Raw genomic sequence first — 24,273 nt, 5'->3', positions numbered from 1 at the left:
ACACGAGAAGAGAGGAGACTAGAGTAGAAGAGACTAGAGTAGTGTAGACAAGAAGAGAGGAGACTAGAGTAGTGTAGACGAGAAGAGAGGAGACTAGAGTAGTGTACACGAGAAGAGAGGAGACTAGAGTAGTGTAGACAAGAAGAGAGGAGACTAGAGTAGTGTAGACGAGAAGAGAGGAGACTAGAGTAGTGTAGACGAGAAGAGAGGAGACTAGAGTAGTAGAGACTAGAGGAGACGAGACTAGAGGAGACGAGACAAGAGACTAGAGAGGAGAGACTAGAGGAGAGGAAAGGAGGGAAGAGGAGAGGAGACGAGAGTAGTGTAGAGGAGAAGAGACGAGAAGAGAGTAGTGTAGAGGAGAGGTTGCGCAAGGTGGCGTGGGAGAACTCTGCGCCTGTATGTGTATCTGCGGGGACATTCTAATAGACGAGACGAGAGGAGACGAGACGAGAGGAAGGAGACGAGACTAGAGGAAGGAGACGAGACTAGAGGAGACGAGACTAGAGGAGACGAGACTAGAGGAGACGAGAGAGCTACACTAATGGGGCTTTCACACCAAACTGGTTTGGAGCGGTTTACCAAATTCCCCCCTTATTTCAGTTTGTTTGGGCTGGTATGAACACACTATCCACGCTCGGGAGCGCAGTAAACAACACACCATGGTTTGCTCAAAAGGGTGGTCTCAGTTTGATTCAACTCGTACCGGGGTTCGTTGCAGGTGAGAATGAGTTTCGTAAAAAACACAAGGGAAAAAAACAGTCATGCACTATTATTGGTTGTTTGACTGCGAGCATTTGATGAAATGCACGCAGCATCATATCTTGATATGGCTGAAACATTCTGAGTATAGCAGCACATTTATGAGCATGGATATAGGCTGCTGAATATAACCTATTCACATCGCATGTTGTTGGAAGATCAAAGCGAAAGTAATACGATGTTCGGGACACACAAGTGATTCTTCTTGACAGTCATAGATGGATTTAACTTTTTCATAGATGCATTTTTGGCCAATAAACAAATTACTAGCATGGACACGTGGTTTTGTTTAGGTGTTTTAGTTTATTTGACATTTGCCAATGTGAAACCAACCAATGTATTATTTAATGTAATAAATAACCAAACTGAATCAAACTATACCTCTGAGCTATGTGTGAAAACTCCTTAAGAGAGAGGTTGTGTAGGTAACTTGATTTACCCGATGTGCTCCCAGTCTCCTCAAAGTCGACGTTGCCCAGGTGCAGCACCCCGGCCACCACCCTGAACAGGTCCAGCTTCTCCGTGTCGTCCAGGCCAATCTTCTTCATGGCCCCGCACATCCTGTTGAAGTCTCCCTGGTCATCCAGCAGAAGGTCCTTCAGGGCACCCAGCTTCACATGCTGGAAGAAGGTGAGACTGGAGAGTCAGGATACTGCACCTGGGCCCGTATTCACAAAGAGTCTCAGAGTAGGTGTGCTAGGGACCTGATCCTAGATCAGCACTATTTGTGAATGCAGGCCCTGTACTAGTTTAGGTCAGGAGTCTTTCCAGCATCATGTGGCCTGACTATGGGAAAACTCCTGGTCCCTTGTAGGCTGTCATTAGTCGTGTGAGAGCCATCACACACACAGCAAACTATCCTACTGTATGAACAAGTCTGCAGTGATACAGTAGGCTTCACTTCCTGGGACGAAGTGGATTTATGCCCACTCTTCACAAACGCGCACATTGTGTAATCTGTCATTACATTAAAATAGCTCATTCTATTTCTCTTATGCATTTTTGCCTTTTCTTTCTAGAAGCATTATTCTGCACATGACTATATTATTATTTAGCTCCTTTGTTAGCAGTAAGCTACAGTTTACAGTCCTTTGTTAGTAGTAAGCTACAGTTTACAGTCCTTTGTTAGGAGTAAGCTACAGTTTACAGTCCTTTGTTAGGAGTAAGCTACAGTTTACAGTCCTTTGTTAGGAGTAAGCTACAGTTTACAGTCCTTTGTAAGCAGTAAGCTACAGTTTACAGTCCTTTGTTAGGAGTAAGCTACAGTTTACAGTCCTTTGTAAGCAGTAAGCTGCAGTTTACAGTCCTTTGTAAGCAGTAAGCTGCAGTTTACAGTCCTTTGTTAGGAGTAAGCTACAGTTTACAGTCCTTTGTTAGCAGTAAGCTACAGATTACAGTCCTTTGTTAGCAGTAAGCTAGAGTTTACAGTCCTTTGTTAGCAGTAAGCTGCAGTTTACAGTCCTTTGTTAGCATTAAGCTGCAGTTTACAGTTCTTTGTTAGCAGTAAGCTACAGTTTACAGTCCTTTGTTAGCATTAAGCTAGTTTACAGTCCTTTGTTAGCATTAAGCTAGTTTACAGTCCTTTGTTAGCATTAAGCTAGTTTACAGTCCTTTGTTAGCAGTAAGCTACAGTTACAGTCCTTTGTTAGCAGTATGCAGGCCTTTGTTAGCAGTATGCAGGCCTTTGTTAGCAGTATGCAGGCCTTTGTTAGCAGTATGCAGGCCTTTGTTAGCAGTATGCAGGCCTTTGTTAGCCGTATGCAGGCCTTTGTTAGCAGTATGCAGGCCTTTGTTAGCAGTATGCAGGCCTTTGTTAGCAGTATGCAGGCCTTTGTTAGCAGTATGCAGGCCTTTGTTAGCAGTATGCAGGCCTTTGTTAGCAGTATGCAGGCCTTTGTTAGCAGTATGCAGGCCTTTGTTAGCAGTATGCAGGCCTTTGTTAGCAGTATGCAGGCCTTTGTTAGCAGTATGCAGGCCTTTGTTAGCAGTAAGCTACAGTTTAAAGAATGGGTGGGTCTAATCTTGAATGCTGATTGGTTAAAACCGCATTCCAGCCGGTGTCTATTCCACAAGTTACCACCGGCTAAATCTATGACGTTAAAAATGCCTATTTACTCTGTTCCATCTGATCGTGCAATAAGCACAGCCAGGCACTGTATAAACATCTCCACTATAAAAAGCATCTAGACATTATCACATTTCTTTTAGACTAACATTTCGTTTTCAACACCAGAGATTTGTATAAACCTTGCTGTCTGTCCCTCCGTCATTTGCAACATTGTTTCAATATTCAAATTCGATCTCCAGCTGTCTCATAGTAATGAACGTGTCGGGAGTCTGGACGAGACACACACAGACAGACAGGCAGGCAGCGTTTCTCAGCCGGTCGAAATCATTAATCATCTGGCATAATTTTTATGGATCTATACAAAGAAATGTCAATTGAAAAAAGGTGAAACGAAGTGCAGCTAGTTTGCAGTCATTCCAGCTTCAGTTTGAAGTGATTGTGTTAGCTGTGTTGTTGGCTAGCTCCTCTGAGCAACAATGTCCTGACGAGTAAAGCACAATATCTATGCCAGGTGAAATCGAGCCTCATTAGCTCATTGTTATGGATGTATCCAAAAAACATCACTAGAAAACAGCTTAAACAAATGCAGCTACTTTTATTCTGGCTGCACTTTTTGACTTGGCTGTAAGTTAGCTGTAGTTGGCTAGCTAGCAAGCAAGTGATAAGAACGTCTCAGGCATAACAACACTTATGCCAATATATCCTCCAAACACCGGTTTCTCGGGCATTATCACTTAAATATACACTGAATGTACAAAACATTAGGAACACTAATGCTAACACTAACGCTAATATTGAGTTACATCCCCTTTCGCTCTCAGAACAGCTTCAATTCACCAGGGATGGACTCTACAAGGTGACAAAAGCGTTCCACAGGGATGCTGACCCATGTCAATTCCAATGCTTTGTTTCAAGTTAGCTGGATGTCCTTTGGGTGGTAGAACATTCTTAATACGAGAAATGGTTCAGCGTGAAAAACCCAGCAGCGTTGCAGTTATTGACACACTTAAACCGGTGCGTTTTGTCACCTACTACCATAACCTGTTCAAAGGCACTTAAATGTTTTGTCACCTACTACCATAACCTGTTCAAAGGCACTTCAATGTTTTGTCTTGCCCCTTCAACCTCTGAATGGCTCACATACACAATCCATGTCTAGGTTGTCTGAAGGCTTAACAATCCTTTAACCTGTCGCCTCCCTTTCATCTACACTGATTTGAAGTGGATTTAACAGGTGACATCAAAAAGGGATCATAGCCTTCACTTGGATCATAGCCTTCACTTGGATCATAGCCTTCACTGTTCAGTCTGTCATGGAAACTTACAGGTGTTCCTAATGTTTTGTCCCTCAGTGTAGTTTATGCCCAGTTCGGAAGGAAAATGCTTGTATGGAAAAAGTAGTTTCATATAATCTGTTGCACACATCAATGCAGTAATTTACTGGTCTATAGCCTACTCAAGAGTGAAACACTGTTTCTGTGCAGAGAATCATCGTTAACACCCACAAGCTAGAAACTCTGTTTAGTTCATTCTGTTAATGTTTTCCTTTGTTCATACTTCCCACATTGTGTCGGAGTGCCGTGTGTCCCGTCTGTGTCATTTGGGTTGGGCGTCAGGAGCACGCGCATCTACGCACACTGTAGCTGTGCGTGTGTGTACATGGAAGTGGTCACGTTTGTCTTAGACAGAATGTTTGTAAAGAGGTAATTACGAAGAAGCCAGGTACATTTGTATTAGCCAGGTGTTGGTGTTCTATTGCCCTACATATTGGTATGTTCCAGGAAGTGTACCTTGGGCTTGTTTTGGAGAGTAATTAAGTTCTGTTTTAGAATTCAAGTGGTTAGGCTCCTTGAGCCAGGTACACCCACAACTTGTAAGAGCTATGGAAGCTACAGGGTAAGCCTGTTTTAAGCTTAGTGCATATTATTATAATATATTTTTTAAACCTTTATTTAACTAGGTAAGTCAGTTAAGAACAAATTCTTATTTACAATGACGGACTAGGAACAGTGGGTTAACTGCCTTGTTCAGGGGCAGAATGACAGATTTTTACCTTGTCAGTTCGGGGATTCGATCTTGCAACCTTTCGGTTACTATTCCAACGCTCTAACCACTAGGCCACCTGCCGCATGGAGTTTGTTATTTTGTTTTGAGAAGTCTATTGTCTACCTGTTTTGTAAATATTCATCGCCGCTAGCACTATTGAACACTGAATAAATATGGACACCTTTGCACCAGAACTTTCGGCCGCCTTCTGAATATCTGCCCTTAAGACCGCATCTCTGCGTTACCTGTTTCACACAGACATATGAAATGCTCGCTCTCACTATCCCAGTATCAGAAATTAGACATCCACCACTGACAGATATAAGCAGAGGTATAGAAAAGTACAGTGGATTTGTGATCTGGTTTGAAGGAAGGCTGGAGGAAGCAGAAACAGAGGCAAACCAAAGCGAATGTCACAGTGTTACGTTGTTCAATACTACTACAGCAGGGATTTTTCTACTATTGAAATCCCAAATAGTCACCAAAAATATATATCTGGGATGGAAAAACACTTTCAGTGTAAACTAAGACTAAAACCAGATAAACTATGCAGAAAAGACAATGGAACTATATATATATTTTTTTTTAAATAATATAATCTTTCAGAACTAGCAATCACCAAAATAAAAGCGAGACAGTCGGGGAGAATTGAACATGTAAAAAAATTAATGTATATATAGTATTGATTTTGTTATAATGTTTGAGCAAAGAACACTTAGAATGGCACGACATTAGCTATAAAACTGAAACAATTTCTCTCAGCTCCATGGAGAAATGTGTAGAATCGCAGGAAATTGGCTTAAATATTAAAACATTTCCACTGACCAGTCATAAGTATGTATCTGTAACAATATCTACTTAGACTGAGAATACACCACACTGTGACATTCTGAGCCAAATAGAAACTAGACAACAAAGAAAAAATGGCAAAACCCCATCCATGCACATTGATAAAGAAACATGCTCTGCATAAGGTCCTGCTTGCACAACAATCCCATGCATGTGAAGCTGAGTCTCTCCTCAGGGTTTACATCGTGAATAATACACGGAGCGTCTCCTACAGAAAGCGTCATCACCTTATTATCCTGCATTACATTGACCCGAGGCAGGGCAAAGAGACGCACAACAACCTTGATTAGTAACACGCCAAGTGTCATGAGATCATTGCTCTCTCAACACAATGAGTAGAAGCTGTGAAAAAGTATACTTGGTTAATTGTCAAAATGGTAAAAACATAGACCAACTCAAACAGGTCTACATAGGAATATAACATATAACATTCACACATAGCCTACAAGAGATTGGCCAGACTTTCACCTGTGCCAATGTTTCTATTTCTTTTCCTTTTTTGTGCACAATAAATGTTTAATAAGCAAACAATGATACATGTTCCTACTTTACACAGTGACATTAATGTATTGGTAACATACCCGAGGGACAAAAATGGTGCGTTATTCTTATGAGAGTTAACAACACAATTAATCACATTTCCTGCATGGGCAAAATTAGAATTATTTTCACATCTGACATAATTTAATCAAAAAACACAGACCTCAACTAATTCCGAAACAACAAATTCTCATTTGATTTGGATTTTTTTTGCCCAATTTCCATACGTGCAATAATTTACTTAAGAGCTTTCTCTCATATCAATGTTCAGTGAGCGTACAGTACAATAACGTTTGCAACACAAGATGTTTATTTCTGAAGACAAACCTTGACAGTTTTGCATGAAAACCTGGCCCAAAAAGTCTATATATTTATACGACTAAATAAATGACTACTCAGTCCTTAAAGTTCATATTCACATTCAATTCAAAGCCATTTGTGGCCAAGATGATTTGGAATAAATCAAGCACTACCAGCTGTGAAGGCCCTGACTGGTCAGAGAGGTAAAACAGAATAGGCTGAAATGTACAGTACCTCAGGACTCTTGCGATTCTGCATGATCTGTTTGTCTGTGTCCTTGCTGGCAAAGTATCTTGTGCATCCTCGATTCAAATACTACGAAGACAAAGGAGAACACACACAAACAATTAGCATTCAACAAATAACATAAGTGTAGACAAACCATATAAGCCAAACTATGTGGGATATGTTTATAAAATTGAGAGATATAGACGTCGGCAGAACATATGACTTGAATGAGACTGACGACGACTTGGAACAAGAGAGTAAAAGTGGCTTATGTGCCAAGTGAATGAGGTAGCATTAGGGATAATAGTGCTTTTTCATAGCAGGTCTGGTCGTGTATACCTATCCTCAGCCAGTATCTCTGCTCTCTCAACTCCAGTATTGATGCTAATAAATTATTTGTTTAATTTAGTAATTAATTAATTTTGTAGAGTAACAATAAATTAAAACAGTGGCATTGCTTTTTGTCATGTTCAATGAACTATCTATTATGTAAAAGTGGCTTCACGGTTGGCTTGGTTTTAATAGCTTTGGAATTAATTGCCTCTGTTGATGTGACTGTCTCCGTGGAGACTTGATATAATCGTACTGTGAAAAATACCCAAAACAACAACTATAGTTGTTGAAGCATTGTTATAGCGTTGTTTAGAGCGCAGGTGAAATTAACCAAAGAATTGAGGTAATCCCCTAAGACCTTTAGTGTGTTAGTTCTAGAACACCAATCACAGTTCTATTACATCACAAATCCCATATTCACAAACATGCACTTAGTTACACTGGGGGCTCAGCTGGAACAGAGATATGCCTAACAAATACTAAGTAGGTGCAGACTCTCTCCACTTTCAAACAAGTAACAGACTTTAGTTCATTGGATATAGCACACATGACATCTCGTGGTCATGTAGAGAATAGCGTAACACTACTAACCAGACATAGGCCTGTATTTGGGTCAGTTGAGAACATGGTGGAAAGCCTCTGTTGTCTAGGACTACTTTTACACTATTTGGCAGTAAGATTATGTCAAGAGGAAAAATTAAGACAGTGAGGCCAAAACTTTGGTGGTTTACCCAATAAATTACTGGGAGCTTGTAATATAGTGTGCAACTAGTTATTTTTATAGCATACAGTTAATTTGCCATCAGTCAGCACCTCTACACTAAATAATTATCTCTGGGTGTGTGTCAACTCATACTTTTTAGTAGAAAATGTACAACTAAAAAATAAATAAAAAACACTGGAAAATGTCCACCAATGACACGACTGACGATTCAATGGAGTTTTTCCATTGACACAATTTGCTTCACGGTGGAAGAATTTGGCATTGGGATCTGTGTTGCTTCATTAGACAGGGAGAGGAACAGGCGACCATTAGGCAGGGAGAGGAACAGATGACCTCCCTCTCTCAAAGAACTCAGTGAGGCATGTGGAACAGGTCTATTTGCAGCATTCTTTCAAAAGGACTCATCCATCCATTCTCTCAACTTGGTATGCAAAGACTTGACACTCTCTGGTTACACTCTTCAGTGATACACCGGTCGTGTTCTCTCTCTCTGTGTGTGTGGTGTGTGTGTGTGTGTGTGTGTGTCTGACCCTGAAGCTATCAGGGGAGTCAAGGTGCAGCTTCTGTCTGATGTCTTCAGAGGCTCCGGCACATAGCCTGTAGAAGATGTGGTAGTTCCTCTCCTCTTTACTCTGCATGCAGATCCTTGACTTTTCCAGCAGGTAGTGGGACACGAAGCCACCTACCACATTATTCTGTTACACACACACACACACACACACACACACACACACACACACACACACACACACACACACACACACACACACACACACACACACACACACACACACACACACACACACACACACACACACACACACACACACACACACACGCCGGATGCATACACACATAAAATGTGGGCCGATGAAGCAACAATTAAATTGGCCAACACACTGCAATGCATTACGTACATTGAATTTGACCAAAATACTGAAATTCCTTATGACGAAAAAATGATGGCTAACCTTTTCATTGAAGTGGATTTCCACAAATTTTCCAAAACGACTGCTGTTGTTATTCCGGACTGTCTTGGCGTTTCCAAACGCCTCTAGCAGGGGGTTTGCTGAAATTCACAAGCACAAAATAAGTATTTGGGATCTCTTAAACTTTAGAAGAGAAAGTATGATTAGGAAGTTATATGTTAAATCCTACCTTCAACAATTCTCTCATCAATATCTTGCCCGGTGCCATATGATGTTGTCAAATATCTATGGGATGAATGTCAGATGAAGACTAACAACAATGCTACAGTATATGAAGTTAATGTTTGGATATGAGGTATACTACAGAAAACATGGCTCACTCATTGACAACCAATGTCATTATACACAACATGCTAAGTTTGGTTAAAGGTAGAATCAACTAGATGACATGGCAAAGAACTGTATCGCTTCACTCACACAGTTACACAATGCATTATGTGTATATGCAGTTTCAAAGTGGTAGCTACAGGACTAGGGCTGTTACGGTGACCATATTACCCCCAAACCGAATGTCACGATTCATGACTGCAGTCAAATTACACCTGACCGTTGAGTCGCGGTAATCTACTCCTATGTGCTCTGTATGGCTCTGATACGTTGGTATTACCCAACTCACTAACAACCACTAGGTCGGTATTCAGTGCTCCATTGTCTCTAAATCACTCTGACATCAATGCAAATATAATTGAAAATCACATCAAACAATTATCAAAACAGTATTAACCTTTTGAAATTCACTGCTATATTGTTTGACCTGTGATCGATCAACTTGAAGAAAAAAGTGCAACAGGTTGAAACTGAGTGGTGTTGGGTTCAGAGAATATGAAATATACTTATTCATGTCACTGATGGAGTGCTGAGGCTTAGAGGGTCTACACCAGAAGTTAACGGTTATAGGAGAAAAGGTATATAGTGTGTGGAACTAAGCTTGGAATGTGTTGAGTGCAGGGAAACCATGGATTAAGATGGAGGGGGGTTGAGGTCAGGTCACCTTATGGGAAAAATAAAAAGTAGTAGTAGTACTAGTGTCCTGCCTAGCAGTAAAGAACAATGTTTGTACAGACGGGTAGGAGGGGACTCAGCCTATGAGGAACGGTTAAATATCAGTGCTTGTCTGAATGCAGCTGTACTGACCCTCTGGGAAGAATTAAACTTGGTTAAGCTTTCATAATGTCCGTTGAGTGTTTTACTCTGAGAATTAGAACAGTGGAAGAAATGGTTGTTGTGGATCTTATTTCAATTCCAAACAACAAAATGGACAGCTTTCTCAAAGGTGATTATTAATTCAAAACATTTAAGTTTCCGCATGTAGAACACCCAGACCCATATTAGAGCTTATGCACACGCCTATAGCCCAAGCCCGAAAGAAAAGCCTGAATTAAAATAATGATTGTGCCTTTATACAATACATAGCCTAATAGACTACCGCATATTACGCAATGTAGAAAAACATATTTAAGATGTCTTCAGTACATTTGGTCTAGCCTATACAGGGCATTCGAAAAGTATTGCCAGCAGCATACCACCCTGCACACCACTGCTGGCTTGCTTCTGAAGCTAAGCAGGGTTGGTTCCGTTCAGTTCCTGGATGGGAGACCAGATGCTACTGGAAGTGGTGTTGGAGGGCCATTAGGAGGCACACTTTCCTCTGGTCTAAAAAAATATCCCAATGCCCCAGGGCAGTGATTGGGGACACTGCCCTGTGTAGGGTGCGGTCTTTCGGATGGGACGTTAAACGGGTGTCCTGACTCTCTGAGGTCATTAAAGATCCCATGGCACTTACCGTAAGAGTTAACCCCAGTGTCCTGGCTAAATTTCCAATCTGGCCCTCAAACCATCACGGTCACCTAATAATCCCCAGTTTACAATTGGCTCGTTCATCCCCCTCCTCTCCCCTGTAACTATTCCCCAGCTCGTTGCTGCAAATGAGAACATGTTCTCAGTCAACTTACCTGGTAAAATAACAGATAAACAAACTTTAAAAATTCAGACATTGACTTTTACCACATTTTGTTGCCTTATTCCAAAAAATTTATAGTCTCCCCCCCATTAATCTACACACAAATGACAAAGGTTTTTAGAAATGTTTGCAATGTATTAAAAATACAAAAAGTATTTGGACCCTTTACTCAGTACTTTGTTGAAACACCTTTGGCAGCGATTACAACGTAGAGTCTTCTTGGCACACCTGTGTTTGGGTTTTATCTCTCAGTCTTCTCTGCAGATCCTCTCAAGCTCTGTCAGGTTGGATGGAGAGCATCGCTGCACGGCTATTTTCAGGTCTCTTCAGAGATGTTTGATCGGGTTCAAGTCTGGGCACCAGCTGGGCAACTCAAGGACACTCAGAGACTTGCCCCGAAGCCACTCCTGTCTTGTATTGGCTGTGTGCTTAGGGTCATTGTCCTGTTGGAAGGTGAACCTTCTCCCTAGTCGGAGGTCCTGAGAGCTCTGGAGCAGGTTTTCATCAAGGACATCTCTGTACTTTGCTCTGTTCATCTTTCCCTCGATCCTGACGAGCCTCCCAGTCCCTGACTCTGAAAAACATCCACACAGCATGATGCTGCCACCACCATGCTTCACCGTAGTGATGGTGCCAGGTGCCCTCCAGACGTGACACTTGGCATTAAGGCCAAATAGTTCAATCTTGGTTTCATCAGACCACAGAATCTTGTTTCTCATGGTCTGAGAATCCTTTAGGTGCCTTTTGGAAAACTCCAACCGGACTGTCATGTGCTTTTTACTGAGGCCTGAATGGTAGACAGCTGCAGCGATGGTCCATAGAGGAACTCTGGAGCTCTGACAGTGACCATCGTGTTCTTGGTCACCTCCCTGTCCAAGGCCCTTCTCCCCCGATTGCTCAGTTTGGCCGGGTGGCCAGCTCTAGGATGATGGAGGCCACTGGGTTCTTGGGGATCTTCAATGCTGCAGAAAAGCTTTGGTACCCTTCCCCAGATATCTGCCTCGACACAATCCTGTCTCGGAGCTCCACGGACAATTCCTTCAACCTCATGGCTTTGTTTTTGCTCTGACATGTACTGTCAACTGTGGGACTTTATATAGACAGGTATGCCCCTTTTCAAATCATCTCCAATCAATTGAATTTACCACAGGTGGACTCCAATCAAGTTGTCGAAACATCTCAAGGATGATCAATGGAAACAGGATGCACTTGAGCTTAATTTTGAGTCTAATTTTGAGTTTAACTTTGAGTCTAAGGGTCTTCTGTTTTCATTTGCAAACATTTCTAAAAAAAACATTTTTTCTTTGTCATTATGGGTTATTGTGTGTAGATTGATGACGGAAAAAAATATAATTTAATATATTTTAGAATAAGGCTGTAACGTAACAAAATGTGGAAAAAGACAAGGGATCTGAATACTTTCCGAATGTATTGTAGCACAAAACAAACTCAAGTAATCACCTTTGAGTATGGACTGTAATATTATGCATACTGGAAGGACTGGTTACCGTATGCTAAGCTCCAAACTTTCTACCCATTAGTCTGGGAGAACACAGGCCTATGCGATGCTGTTGGTACATTGATTGTTCAGGGCGGCTTACAGAGTAGGCTAGTTAGCCTACAATTACAGTGAATTTGTATTTGATTTTGGATAGTCTAGTAATAAGGAATTTCCATAATTAATAGGCTGACATTACATTTAGCTACAGAATGTCTCGCCACTGTGCGTTTCCATCTCCTCCTCTCTCTCCTTCATTCCTTTCTCCAGCGTGCAGCGTGGGACTGTCAACAGTTTAATGACATTTGTTTTGTTGTGAAAACATGTTACTATCGATGTTCCCAAATAGATTTCACTTGGTTTCCCAAATTAAGCACTGGGTAGCTTCAGGAACAGGGTTGGAGAAACCATGGCATGCAGAGTTTGGGCAGAACATCACCTGTCGCACAGTGAGAGGCTGGCTGCTCCTCAAACAGTGGTTGATGCGTAGAGTGAAATAAGGGTTCTTATAACCCCAGACATTTCTATATGCAATCACTTGTGAAAGTAGAATTTTGATGGTTGCCACTAAAAAGAGGATGGTCTCAGCTTTCTACTGCTACTATATGCATTTCTTAGCTACTAATATTAAGCACATTGCTCCACTGTAAAACCGTAGTAGCATACACGGCATGATTGAAAAAGGAACCGGGAAGGCACAGCCTCCATTCACTATTCAAGTGCATATGGACGACATGTATTTTTCCCCCTGACACTGTTCCTGCCCATTTGATAATGGGGCATTCAAATCAAATTTCATGCCTTTAATAATATAAGATTAAATTGAGAATAGTTTGATGGGTGAGAATATGTTCATTTGAGAGAACAGCGTATTAAGCCTGAGGCCAGGAACAAAGCACAAGCTTTTTTGCAACTTTTTCAAATCATAAATATAGTTGATTCATGCAGCCCCAAGGTTTGTATAATTCACAACTAACGTTTCCAAATAACCCAATCTAGCATATAGGACCTATTTCAAATAACCACTTCACTCGCTGGGGAATAGGAAAAATATCTATTCTATTTCATTCAGCTAAGATCAATTATTTGTAACTTTTTGTATTGTTTGTTGGTTTGGTAATGCCACTGTCAGCCAGAAAAACATACTGAGAAGGATTATTACCACAGCAAGCAAGGTACTTGGAGTCAAACAGACAGGCCTGGATGAGATCTTTAAGGTCAGGGCCCTCCGTAAGGCTCACAAAATAATTTTAGACCCAAGCCACCCGCTGTACCTGGACTTTGAATTACTCCCCTATGGGCGCAGGTATAGGGGACCTCAGCAGGAAAAACAGAATGAGACAATAATTTGTGCCAGGTGTGATATCCCTCCTAAATAGCTCGGGCGAATGTTCCCATTGACCCTGTAAGGCCAGCAGGCTAGTCTTTTCTTCTTAAAAAAAAAAAGTTTTAATTCTTACTATTATTATTTTTTATTGGTGCGTAACTGTTACGAAAGTTGTTTTGTCAATCTTGTTTTGTATTTAAACACCACTTTAAATGTGTACATGACACTGCAACAAAACTTCCCCATGGGGACAATAAAGTCAGAAAGTAAGTTATATTCTTCTTACTACAAAATCATAATATAAAATAAATGACACAGGATTTATAAGCATATCTTGTCTGCTAAATGAACTAGATATTGGATATATTGTGAAAGTGTGTGTTAAATTGATTTATTAGTCTATTTTTAAATGTAGATGTTCCAAAGGCACGCATCTGCTGCTTGTATGAGTGGAGGCCTGGAGATGCTTAACATGTTTATGTTAATTAGCGGTCAATTACCGTGAGCCAGGCAGTCATTTGCATGACAGTTACCGGCTGACAAAGTTTCATGACCGTCACAGCCCTATACAGGACCAAAACATTGGCGAAGTTTAGCCTCGAGCTTAAGCGTTCTAAGTTGTTGTGGAAATTGCCTCAGTGTTTACTTTGTGCATGCAATGTAATCTTGTTGAGTCTACCTTTAAGATTATTATGGTTTTCTGTAATAACTAACACAATCATAGTGGTCCTTTAGCCCAAACCTGAGGACAAACTTGGTGTTTTCTGTCTTCCCAGCCCCAGATTCTCCAGACACTACGATAGACTGGCTCATCTTCAGGACTCTCATGTCCCGGTAGGCCTTGTCCGCTGAAAAATCATCAATCATGTAACGGATATGATGCTTTGACAACACCTAGCCTTAATTGAAATGTAACTCAAATATAGCCATTGCTTTAAACAGACTATATTTATGTCCAGAAACCAGGCAGTATAGCAGCCATTGTTGTAATAATAGATATGTGCGCTCACCGATTGCGTAGACGTGAGGTGGTAGAGTGCCCAGGGACCGGCCACGATAAGACTTGATGGTCTCTGGAACGTACAGTTTGGGGATGTCATAGTAAGGGTTCACAGCAATCAAGATGTTGGCGACGTATGTCTGTGTTGTTACAAAAAAAATCATCACATTAGATAGAGCAGTGGTTCTTCACCTTTTTCAGTTACTGTACCACCAAGTACATGTTGCTTTTCCTGCTGTACACCCTCATGAATTTTACCAATCTATGGTCTCATGAGTCTTCTCAAGTACCCCTTGTGGATAGGCCAAGTATCCCAGTGGTCCTAGTTCCTCTAGTTGAGAACCACCGACATTTTCACAACTTGATTAGAAACTAGGCCTATGACCACCAGATGTCTCTTACAGGAAGAGTGAGGTTCATCTTCAAGGCCTAGGATTAATGTACCATTGATTTGGAATGTCTTACATAGATCTCGTCTTTACTATACCGCACTCGGACGTTGTTTAAGAGCGTGCCTTCATTCAGGTACATAAGAGAACCTGAAAGAAAAACAAAAGTCGCTCGTGAGGAAGAATCCTTTAAAAAAGTTACATACACAAACCTTAAATCCATATCAACATGAGTTTAAAGGAAAGTTGTTTACATTTTAGTAATTTAGCTGATGATCTTATCCAAAGCAACTTACAGGAGCAATGTGCCCTTGATCAAGGGCACATTGGCTGATTTTTCACCTAGTCGGCTCAGGGATTTGTACCAGCAACCTTTGAGTTACCTACCCAATGGCCTTATCCACTAGGCTAACAGGCTGAGTACAAAATACACTTTGAAATATATATTATTCAATTATTGCACCCACACTGCTCACGTGCGACAACGAGCGTCTGCGTTGCCAAGGGCTAAAATAGAAGTCACTTCTATTTGTGACACAGATTGCGTTGCAAGTCCTGCCTCTCCCATCTTCTCATTGTTTATAGAAGCAGGTAACCACATGCCATCTCCTCATTGGTTATACCCATGTGGGTGACTGAAAAATGAACGGGGTCAGTGGCGATAATGCACCTAATTTATGAAACTTGCCAATCGCAATATAAAGTCAAGAGAAGAAAAAGCCTAGGAGGAGGAAAGATGACTAGAAACGATTCGGTTGACCGTTTTGTGTGGATTAATTGGCAGTGTAGAGGACCTTGTGCATTTCAGGTAAAATAACAACTCAAAGTTTATATCCCAGGACAAATGAGCTAGCAACAGCAAACTAGCTAAATAGGACAAATTAGCTAGCAAGTGAAAGCTAGCTAGCCAAATGACCATAAATGTTTAATGCTTTTCGACCTGTCCCCAAATTCATGTAATTGGTTCAGATGTTTGTTTTGATATTTTCACCTGCGTGTCGTGATCACGTGTGGTTTGGGGGGACAAAATAAATGTATGCACGATGGAGCACAATGGCGCACGCGTGCAGCCGGTTTGGGTTCCGTGTAAGTTGTGAGTATGAACTTACAGTTGTCCTCCATATGTTTGTTGACGTCTTCCTCAGCAGGGAACACTTGGTTCATAGGAGCCAGAAAGGTCTGCAACATCAAAAGCACTTCTGTTATACTAACATTAACATCTAAACATTCTCATGAGAAGTCTTGCACCAATTGTCGTGTATTTGAATAGCCAGTCCATTTAATCATGTCTCATAAGGGCCTACTGAAAACGTTCTACTTCAACCTGGTCATTAGCAATGCATTAACATAGTAACAAAAATCAACGTTTGAGTGTTTGTTGTCAAGTTCATCAATTAAGTCTCTGATATTTTCCCAGTAGGCTACTATACAGTCTGAGGTAATGGCAAAACGTTGAAAGGAACAAGCTGCTTGTGAGAGAAACAATGGGAGGGACATGGCAGGCTGATAAATAATTTGGTGGGAGGGAAACAGGATATGAGCTGTTTGTGTGTGTCTGGCTAGTGCTATGAGTTTAGATACAGCTCTGTACTGTTACTGTGGGAACAGAACATTATTTACAACACCCTACACACACCGTGACAGGCCTAAACACACCCTCCTGCCCAGTACATTTTATGAGTGCTACGAGTGTGTGTGTGTGTCCCCCACTGGCACAAACAGCATGTACGTGAAAATAAGCTTGAGCTTTTTGAGCCACAGCACCTAGCTACCAGCCCAAACAAAAATGGGTACAAAACTTCCCGCTAACAAGACATAGCCAGGATACTGCTCTGACAGAGAATTATGCTGGGCAGAGCTGTGGCTTTAATGAGCTCAGTGAAATACACTCAATGAGCCCCTGTATCCCTTAGTGACTGGTCCAAATCAAATAAAATTTTATTTGTCACATACACATGGTTAGCAGATGTTAATGCGAGTGTAGCGAAATGCTTGTGCTTCTAGTTCCGACAATGCAGTAATAACCAATAAGTAATCTAGCTAACAATTCCAAAACTACTACCTTATAGACACAAGTGTAAGGGGATAAAGAATATGTACATAAAGATATATGAATGAGTGATGGTACAGAGCGGCATAGGCAAGATACAGTAGATGGTATTGAGTACAGTATATACATATGAGATGAGTATGTAAACAAAGTGGCATAGTTAAAGTGGCTAGTGATACATGTATTACATAAAGATGCAGTAGATGATAGAGTACAGTATATACGTATACATATGAGATGAATAATGTAGGGTATGTAAACATTATATTAGGTAGCATTGTTTAAAGTGGCTAGTGATATATTTTACATAATTTCCCATCAATTCCCATTATTAAAGTGGCTGGAGCTGAGTCAGTGTGTTGGCAGCAGCCACTCAATATTAGTGGTGGCTGTTTAACAGTCTGATGGCCTTGAGATAGAAGCTGTTTTTCAGTCTCTCGGTCCCTGCTTTGATGCACCTGTACTGACCTCGCCTTCTGGATGATAGCGGGGTGAACAGGCAGTGGCTCGGGTGGTTGTTGTCCTTGATGATCTTTATGGCCTTCCTGTGACATCGGGTGGTGTAGGTGTCCTGGAGGGCAGGTAGTTTGCCCCCAGTGATGCGTTGTGCAGACCTCACTACCCTCTGGAGAGCCTTACGGTTGTGGGCGGAGCAGTTGCCGTACCAGGCGGTGATACAGCCCGACAGGATGCTCTCGATTGTGCATCTGTAGAAGTTTGTGTGTGCTTTTGGTGACAAGCCGAATTTCTTCAGCCTCCTGAGGTTGAAGAGGCTCTGCTGTGCCTTCTTCACGATGCTGTCTGTGTGGGTGGACCAATTCAGTTTGTCTGTGATGTGTACGCCGAGGAACTTAAAACTTACTACCCTCTCCACTACTGTTCCATCGATGTGGATAGGGGGGTGTTCCCTCTGCTGTTTCCTGAAGTCCACAATCATCTCCTTAGTTTTGTTGACGTTGAGTGTGAGGTTATTTTCCTGACACCACACTCCGAGGGCCCTTACCTCCTCCCTGTAGGCCGTCTCGTCGTTGTTGGTAATCAAGCCTACCAATGTTGTGTCGTCCGCAAACTTGATGATTGGTCCAGGACCTGTTTTGCTGTTAACCAGCTCATAACGGTTTCTGGTAAAAAAATATATACGTTTTTTTCTGCTAATTAGATATCCGTTGGGGGCTCGGACGTCAACTCTCAGTATTTTATTTATATATATATATATATAAATAAAATACTGAGAGTTGACGTCCGAGCCCCCAACGGATATCTAATTAGCAGAAAAAAACATTCCTTACAAATTTGTCAGTTAAACTGGAGATATCTGTGGTGGAAGGTGACAGAGATAGAGCGGTGTTTGTCAGACAATGAGACATCCTGAAAAGCAGTATTCTCACAAAATTGTCTGTAGCATTCAAATTGTTTGGCCTACAAGGTATTATAACCCCTTTATGGAAGGGTGAGACTCTTAACAAACACGATTTGCTCTACGACCCCCACAAGCATCTTGGGACTCATCTGAAGTCGGTAAAGCCGATCTGCCAACTTCTGTCTGTAGCGTCCAAACAGTTTGGGCTACACACTAATTCCTCTGTGGAAAGGTGAGACTCTCGCAAACATATTTTTCTCTAGGACGCCCACAGCCCTCAAAAGACTCGTCTGAAGGTCCCCTAGTACCAGCTGAATTTTTTTAATGGAAGTATACATATTATGGAGACTGTTTAGTGTCAAAAATGTATTTAATGTACAAAATTAATACATTCCTGATATCTCTCAGATACAAGCCATACAGTTCAGAACAAACTTCCTTTAGATTTTTTTTACCTGTTGTTCCATGTAGTGAATCTGTTATTCAATGCGTTTGTATGGGCTAATAGCAGTAAAGGCCAAATCAACATTTATTAAATAGATTGTATATATATATCTATAGAGATATATATACACATTTCAAGGGGTCTTGGTATGACCTTAAAACAATTCCATATAGCTTAGTAGAACCCCCCCCTCCCACAGACAGGGCTTAGACTGTAACAGGTTAAGGATAACTATAACCAGGGAGGGCACTAAGAGTTAGCTAACTAACTACTCTGCTGTTAGCTTGCTATACACCATACAGGCTTTTGTTGTTGTGAATATCAGGCTCATTCAGTGAAAGCAATGCACTGGGGAGTGACCTAAGGTGTAGTGCAACAGGTGGCTCCTTTTCCTCTAATGATCTTTCCCTCCCAGTAACACAATCACCACACCTGCTGCTGCTCACATGACTTATTGATTGCCTATGTTAGTGACACTGGTACAACGCAGGGCTGTTTTACATGCTCTCATATTGCTTACGTTTTACATATTATCGGTTTATACATCTCTGTAATTCAGGTTAGGGCTGGGCGATATAGTATGTGATTTAGAGTGATATTTCAAAATGCCTGTATCACAAGAATCCAGTTTTATTTTATGAGCATTTATGTCCATTAGTTCTCATGGCTTTTTTCTCGTCTCCTTCACTCCTCCTGCCCATTCACACACACACAAAGCAAAACAACAAAGATGAGATATCACTTCTTCCTCTCTGACGAGCAGTTTCAACACACCATTTGCATTTGAGGTTTGTCCAACAGAAAAATCGGTCATATGGACACAAACACATTCAAATAATGTCTCACTGTAATAGAGAAGTTAAAAAAGGTTAACGATACCCTTTTTATGTCTCAACTCCTCAAAGTGTGCACAGAGTAGACAATATTAAAACAGGAAAATCAATGATTCTAGAAAATTACTACTCAGTTTGTCGCACGCGGCATTGCGGTACTACATAGTGCTAGCAGCATTTTAGCTAAAGACTTATACTAGCCGTCTAGTCTTTTATAAATGTGCAATAAGCATAAAACACAATTATATAAGGAATTGGCAACTCGTTCTCATTCTGAGAAATAAGATGGGCCACTTGATTTCAACATTTGAACAAAGTGGACAGGCTAGCATGTTGTTCAAACAGTTGGAGACAGACAGAAGGGTGTGTTCATAACAATTCAACTCTTCTTCCTTGTTAGCTAGCAAACAGATCCAAGTTAGCTAAAACTTCAAATATAAAAAGATTAGCTGGCTACTCACTAGCACATGGTCTTGTGCTTGAGAGATTTAATTTTCTATAATGCCTGCTACAAGAAGTTAGTCATTATTAGGGAATGTGCATTATGGATGGTTCTGGTTAGATTTGTAGCAAAAAGGGCATTTTCATAGACTGACTTAAAAACCAGATCAATGATTGAAAAAAAGCAGGTTAAACCATTTGAATAAAATGTAACTATTAGTGGGTCTTATGGTTGTGGAAGGCTTATATTTAGCCTAGGTATAATTTCATGAGCCATGCATTCATTACATTATTGATGATTGAAATGTGGTATATATATATATATACAAATCAAATCAAGCTTTATTGGTCACATACACATGGTTAGCAGATGTTAATGTGAGTGTAGCGAAATGCTTGTGCTTCTAGTTCCGACAGTGCAGTAATATATAACAAGTAATCTAACAATTTCCCAACAACTACCTAATACACACAAATCTAAAGGGGTGAATGAGAATATGTACATATAAGTATATGGATGAGCGATGGCCGAGCGGCATAGGCAAGGTGCAGTAGATGGTATAAAATACAGTACATACATGTGATATGAGTAATGTAGGATATGTAAACATTATTAAAGTGGTGTTATTTAGCATTGTATAAAGTGACTAGTTATCCATTTATTAAAAGTTGCCAATGATTGGGTCTCAATGTAGGAAGCAGCCTCTCAAAGTTAGTGATTGCTGTTTAGCAGTCTTGAGATGGAAGTTGTTTCTCAATCTCTCGGTCCCAGCTTTGATGCACCTGTACTGACCTCGCCTTCTGGATGATAGCAGTGTGAAGAGGCAGTGGCTCGCATGGTTGTTGTCCTTGATGATCTTTTTGGTCTTCCTGTGACATCAGGTGCTGTAGGTGTCATGGAGGGCAGGTAGTTTGCCCCCGGTGATGCGTTGTGCAGACCGCATCACCCACTGGCGAGCCAGGCAGTTGAGGGCGGTGCAGTTGCCATACCAGGCTGTGATAAATCCTGACAGTATGCTCTCGATTGTGCATCTGTAAAAGTTTGTCATGGTTTTGGGTGACAAGACACATTTCTTCAGCCTCCTGAGGTTGAAGAGGCTCAGTTGCACCTTCTTCACCACACTGTCTGTGTGGGTGGACCACTTCAGTTTGTCTGTGATGTGTACGCCCAGGAACTTAAAAAGACCTTCTACCTTCGCCACTGCTGTCCCTTCGATGTGGATAGGGGGGTGCTCCCTCGGCTGTTTCCTGAAGTCCACGATCATCTCCTTTGCTTTGTTGACATTAAGTGAGAATGTTTTCCTGACACCATGAGTGCCCTCACCTCCTCCCTGTAGGCTGTCTCGTTGTTGGTGGTGATCAAGCCCACTACTGTTGTGTCGTCTGCAAACTTGATGATTGAGTTGGAGTGGTGCATGGCCACACAGTCGTGGGTGAACAGGGAGTACAGCAGAGGGCTGAGCACACACCTTCGTGAAGCCCCAATGTTGAGGGTCAGCGAAGTGGAGATGTTGTTCCCTACCTTCACCACCTGGGGGCAGACCGTCAGAAAGTACAGTACCCAGTTGCACATGTCGGGGTTGAGACCCAAGGGCCTCCAGCTTGATGATGAGCTTGGAGGGTACTATGGTGTTGAATGCTGAGCTGTAGTCAATGATAAGCATTCTTACAGAGGTATACTTTTTGTCCAGATGGGATAGGGCAGTGTGCAGTGTGATGGCGATTGAGTCATCTGTGTACCTGTTGGGGTGGTATGCAAACAAAACTCATTTAAATGAACAAAACTCATTTAAAAAAAATATTAAAACAAAAACTATTTACTAGACAAACATGAGGATAAAAAAAACAAAAGAATAAACAAAACTGAATGATTAAAAGCAAAAAGAAAGTGTTTTAAGATATTTTTAATATGTCCACAGTTTTGGCTCCCCTCAGGCAGGCTATTCCAGAGGCTGGGGGCATAATAACTAAAAGGCTGCCTCTCCATGCCTCCTGGTTCTAGGCTTTGGGATAGTTAAAAGGCCTGTGCCAGAGGACCTGAGGGACGTACTGGGTCCACAACTTAAAAGCATGTCTGACATATATTGGGGTGCACAATCAGTGATTGATTTAAAAACCAATAGAAGTATCTTGAAATTAAGTTTAAAAACTCACAGGCAGTCAACTCAATGCAGAGACCTTAAAACTGATGTAATGTGTGCTCTGTCTGGTCTTGGTCAGTACCCGTGCTGCATCATTCTATATGTTTGGTAGTTGACCAATATTTATTTTATTTCACCTTTATTTAACCAGGTAGGCTAGTTGAGAACAAGTTCTCATTTACAACTGCGACCTGGCCAAGATAAAGCAAAGCAGTTCGACAAACAGAGTTACACATGGAATAAACAAACATACAGTCAATAATACAGTAGAAAAGTCTATACACAGTGTGTGCAAATGAGGTGAGATAAGGGAGGTAAGTCAATAAATAGGCCATGGTGGCGAAGTAATTACAATATTGGAATTAAAGTAGAGATACTGGGGTGCAAAGGAGCAAGATACATAAATAAATGCAGTATGGGGATGAGGTAGTTGGATGGGCTATTTACAGATGGGCTATGTACAGGTGCAGTGATCTGTGTGCTGCTCTGACAGCTGGTGCTTAAAGCTAGTGAGGGAGATATGAGTCTCCAGCTTCAGTGATTTTTGCAGTTCGTTCCAGTCATTGGCAGCAGAGAACTGGAAGGAAAGGCAGCCAAAGGAGGAATTGGCTTTGGGGGTGACCAGTGAGATATACCCGCTGGAGCGCGTGCTACAGGTGGGTGCTGCTATAGTGACCAGTGACCTGAGATAAGGTGGGGCTTTACCTAGCAGAGACTTGTAGATGACCTGGAGCCAATGGGTTTGGCGACGAATATGAAGCGAGGGCCAGCCAACGAGATTGTACAGGTCACAGTGGTGGGTAGTATTATATGGGGCTTTGGTGACAAAACGGATGGCACTGTGATTGACTGCATCCAATTTGTTGAGTAGAGTGTTGGAGGCTATTTTGTAAATGACATCGCCGAAGTCGAGGATCGGTAGGATAGTCAGTTTTACGAGGGTATGTTTGGCAGCATGAGTGAAGGATGCTTTGTTGCGAAATAGGAAGCTGATTCTAGATTTAATTTTGGATTGGAGATGCTTAATGTGAGTCTGGAAGGAGAGTTTACAGTCTAAACAGACACCTAGGTATTTGTCCACAAGTAGTGGAGTAGTAGTGGAGTTTATACACAAGTAGTGGAGTAGTGATGCTGGACAGGCGGGCTGGTGCGGGCAGCGATCGGTTGAAGAGCATGCATTTAGTTTTACTTTGTAACGTTTATTGTCGGAAGGAGACCAAGGTGCAGCGTGGTAAGTGTTCATGATTCTTTAATTACTCAGAACACCAAACAAAAATAATAACGAATGTCATGTTCTGTAGGCTTCACAGAGCTAACAAAAAAACAACATCCCACAAACACCAAAAGGAGAATGACAACTTATATGTGATCCCCAATCAGAGACAACAATAAACAGCTGCCTCTGATTGGGAACCACACTCTGCAAAAAAAGAAAAAAAGAAATAGAAAACATAGAAATAAAGAAACTAGAATGCCCACCCTAGTCACACCCTGGCCTAACCAAAATAGAGAATAAAAGCCTCTCTATGGCCAGGGCGTGACATACTTGCATGTAAGAGCAGTTGGAGGCTGAGAGCAGTTGAAGCTCGTCTGGAGGTTAGTTAACACAGTGTCCAAAGAAGGGCCAGAAGTATACAGAATGGTGTCGTCTGTGTAAAGGTGGATCAGAGAATCACCAGCAGCAAGAGCGACATCATTGATGTATACAGAGAAGAGAGCCGGCCCGAGAATTGAACCCTGTGGCACCCCCATAGAGACTGCCAGAGGTCCGGACAACAGGCCCTCCGATTTGACACACTGAACTCTATCAGAGAAGTAGCATTTTCCCTGTTTTTTGCCCAAGTGGGATGCAACCGTCCCCTATACCATAAGAAGTTAAGAACACATTCTTATTTTCAATGACGGCCTAGGTACAGTGGGTTAACTGCCTTGTTCAGGGGCAGGACGACAGATTTTTACCTTGTCAGCTCGGGGATTCAATCTTGCAACC

The 24,273-nt window shown here is 41.6% G+C and overlaps 1 protein-coding gene across 3 annotated transcripts in view; it reads right to left on the bottom strand.

Moving 5' to 3' along the window:
• The window catches only part of LOC112262033 (unconventional myosin-VI), a 101,561-nt gene that overhangs the window by 53,890 nt on the left and 23,398 nt on the right, over positions 1–24,273 (bottom strand). For all 3 annotated transcript variants that reach the window (XM_042330154.1, XM_042330152.1, XM_042330155.1), the window contains exons 3-11: positions 16,123–16,192; positions 15,090–15,163; positions 14,635–14,764; positions 14,367–14,472; positions 9,009–9,064; positions 8,822–8,919; positions 8,381–8,545; positions 6,800–6,880; positions 1,202–1,382 (exon numbers count right to left, since the gene is read on the bottom strand). In XM_042330154.1, the coding sequence (XP_042186088.1) occupies positions 1,202–1,382; positions 6,800–6,880; positions 8,381–8,545; positions 8,822–8,919; positions 9,009–9,064; positions 14,367–14,472; positions 14,635–14,764; positions 15,090–15,163; positions 16,123–16,192 (961 nt within the window). The remainder of the gene's footprint in view (positions 1–1,201; positions 1,383–6,799; positions 6,881–8,380; positions 8,546–8,821; positions 8,920–9,008; positions 9,065–14,366; positions 14,473–14,634; positions 14,765–15,089; positions 15,164–16,122; positions 16,193–24,273) is intronic.

This window comes from Oncorhynchus tshawytscha, linkage group LG11 (assembly GCF_018296145.1).
Source record: "Oncorhynchus tshawytscha isolate Ot180627B linkage group LG11, Otsh_v2.0, whole genome shotgun sequence".
NCBI classification, from domain to species: Eukaryota; Metazoa; Chordata; class Actinopteri; order Salmoniformes; family Salmonidae; genus Oncorhynchus; species Oncorhynchus tshawytscha.
This window is presented reverse-complemented; position numbering and strand designations above follow the sequence as displayed.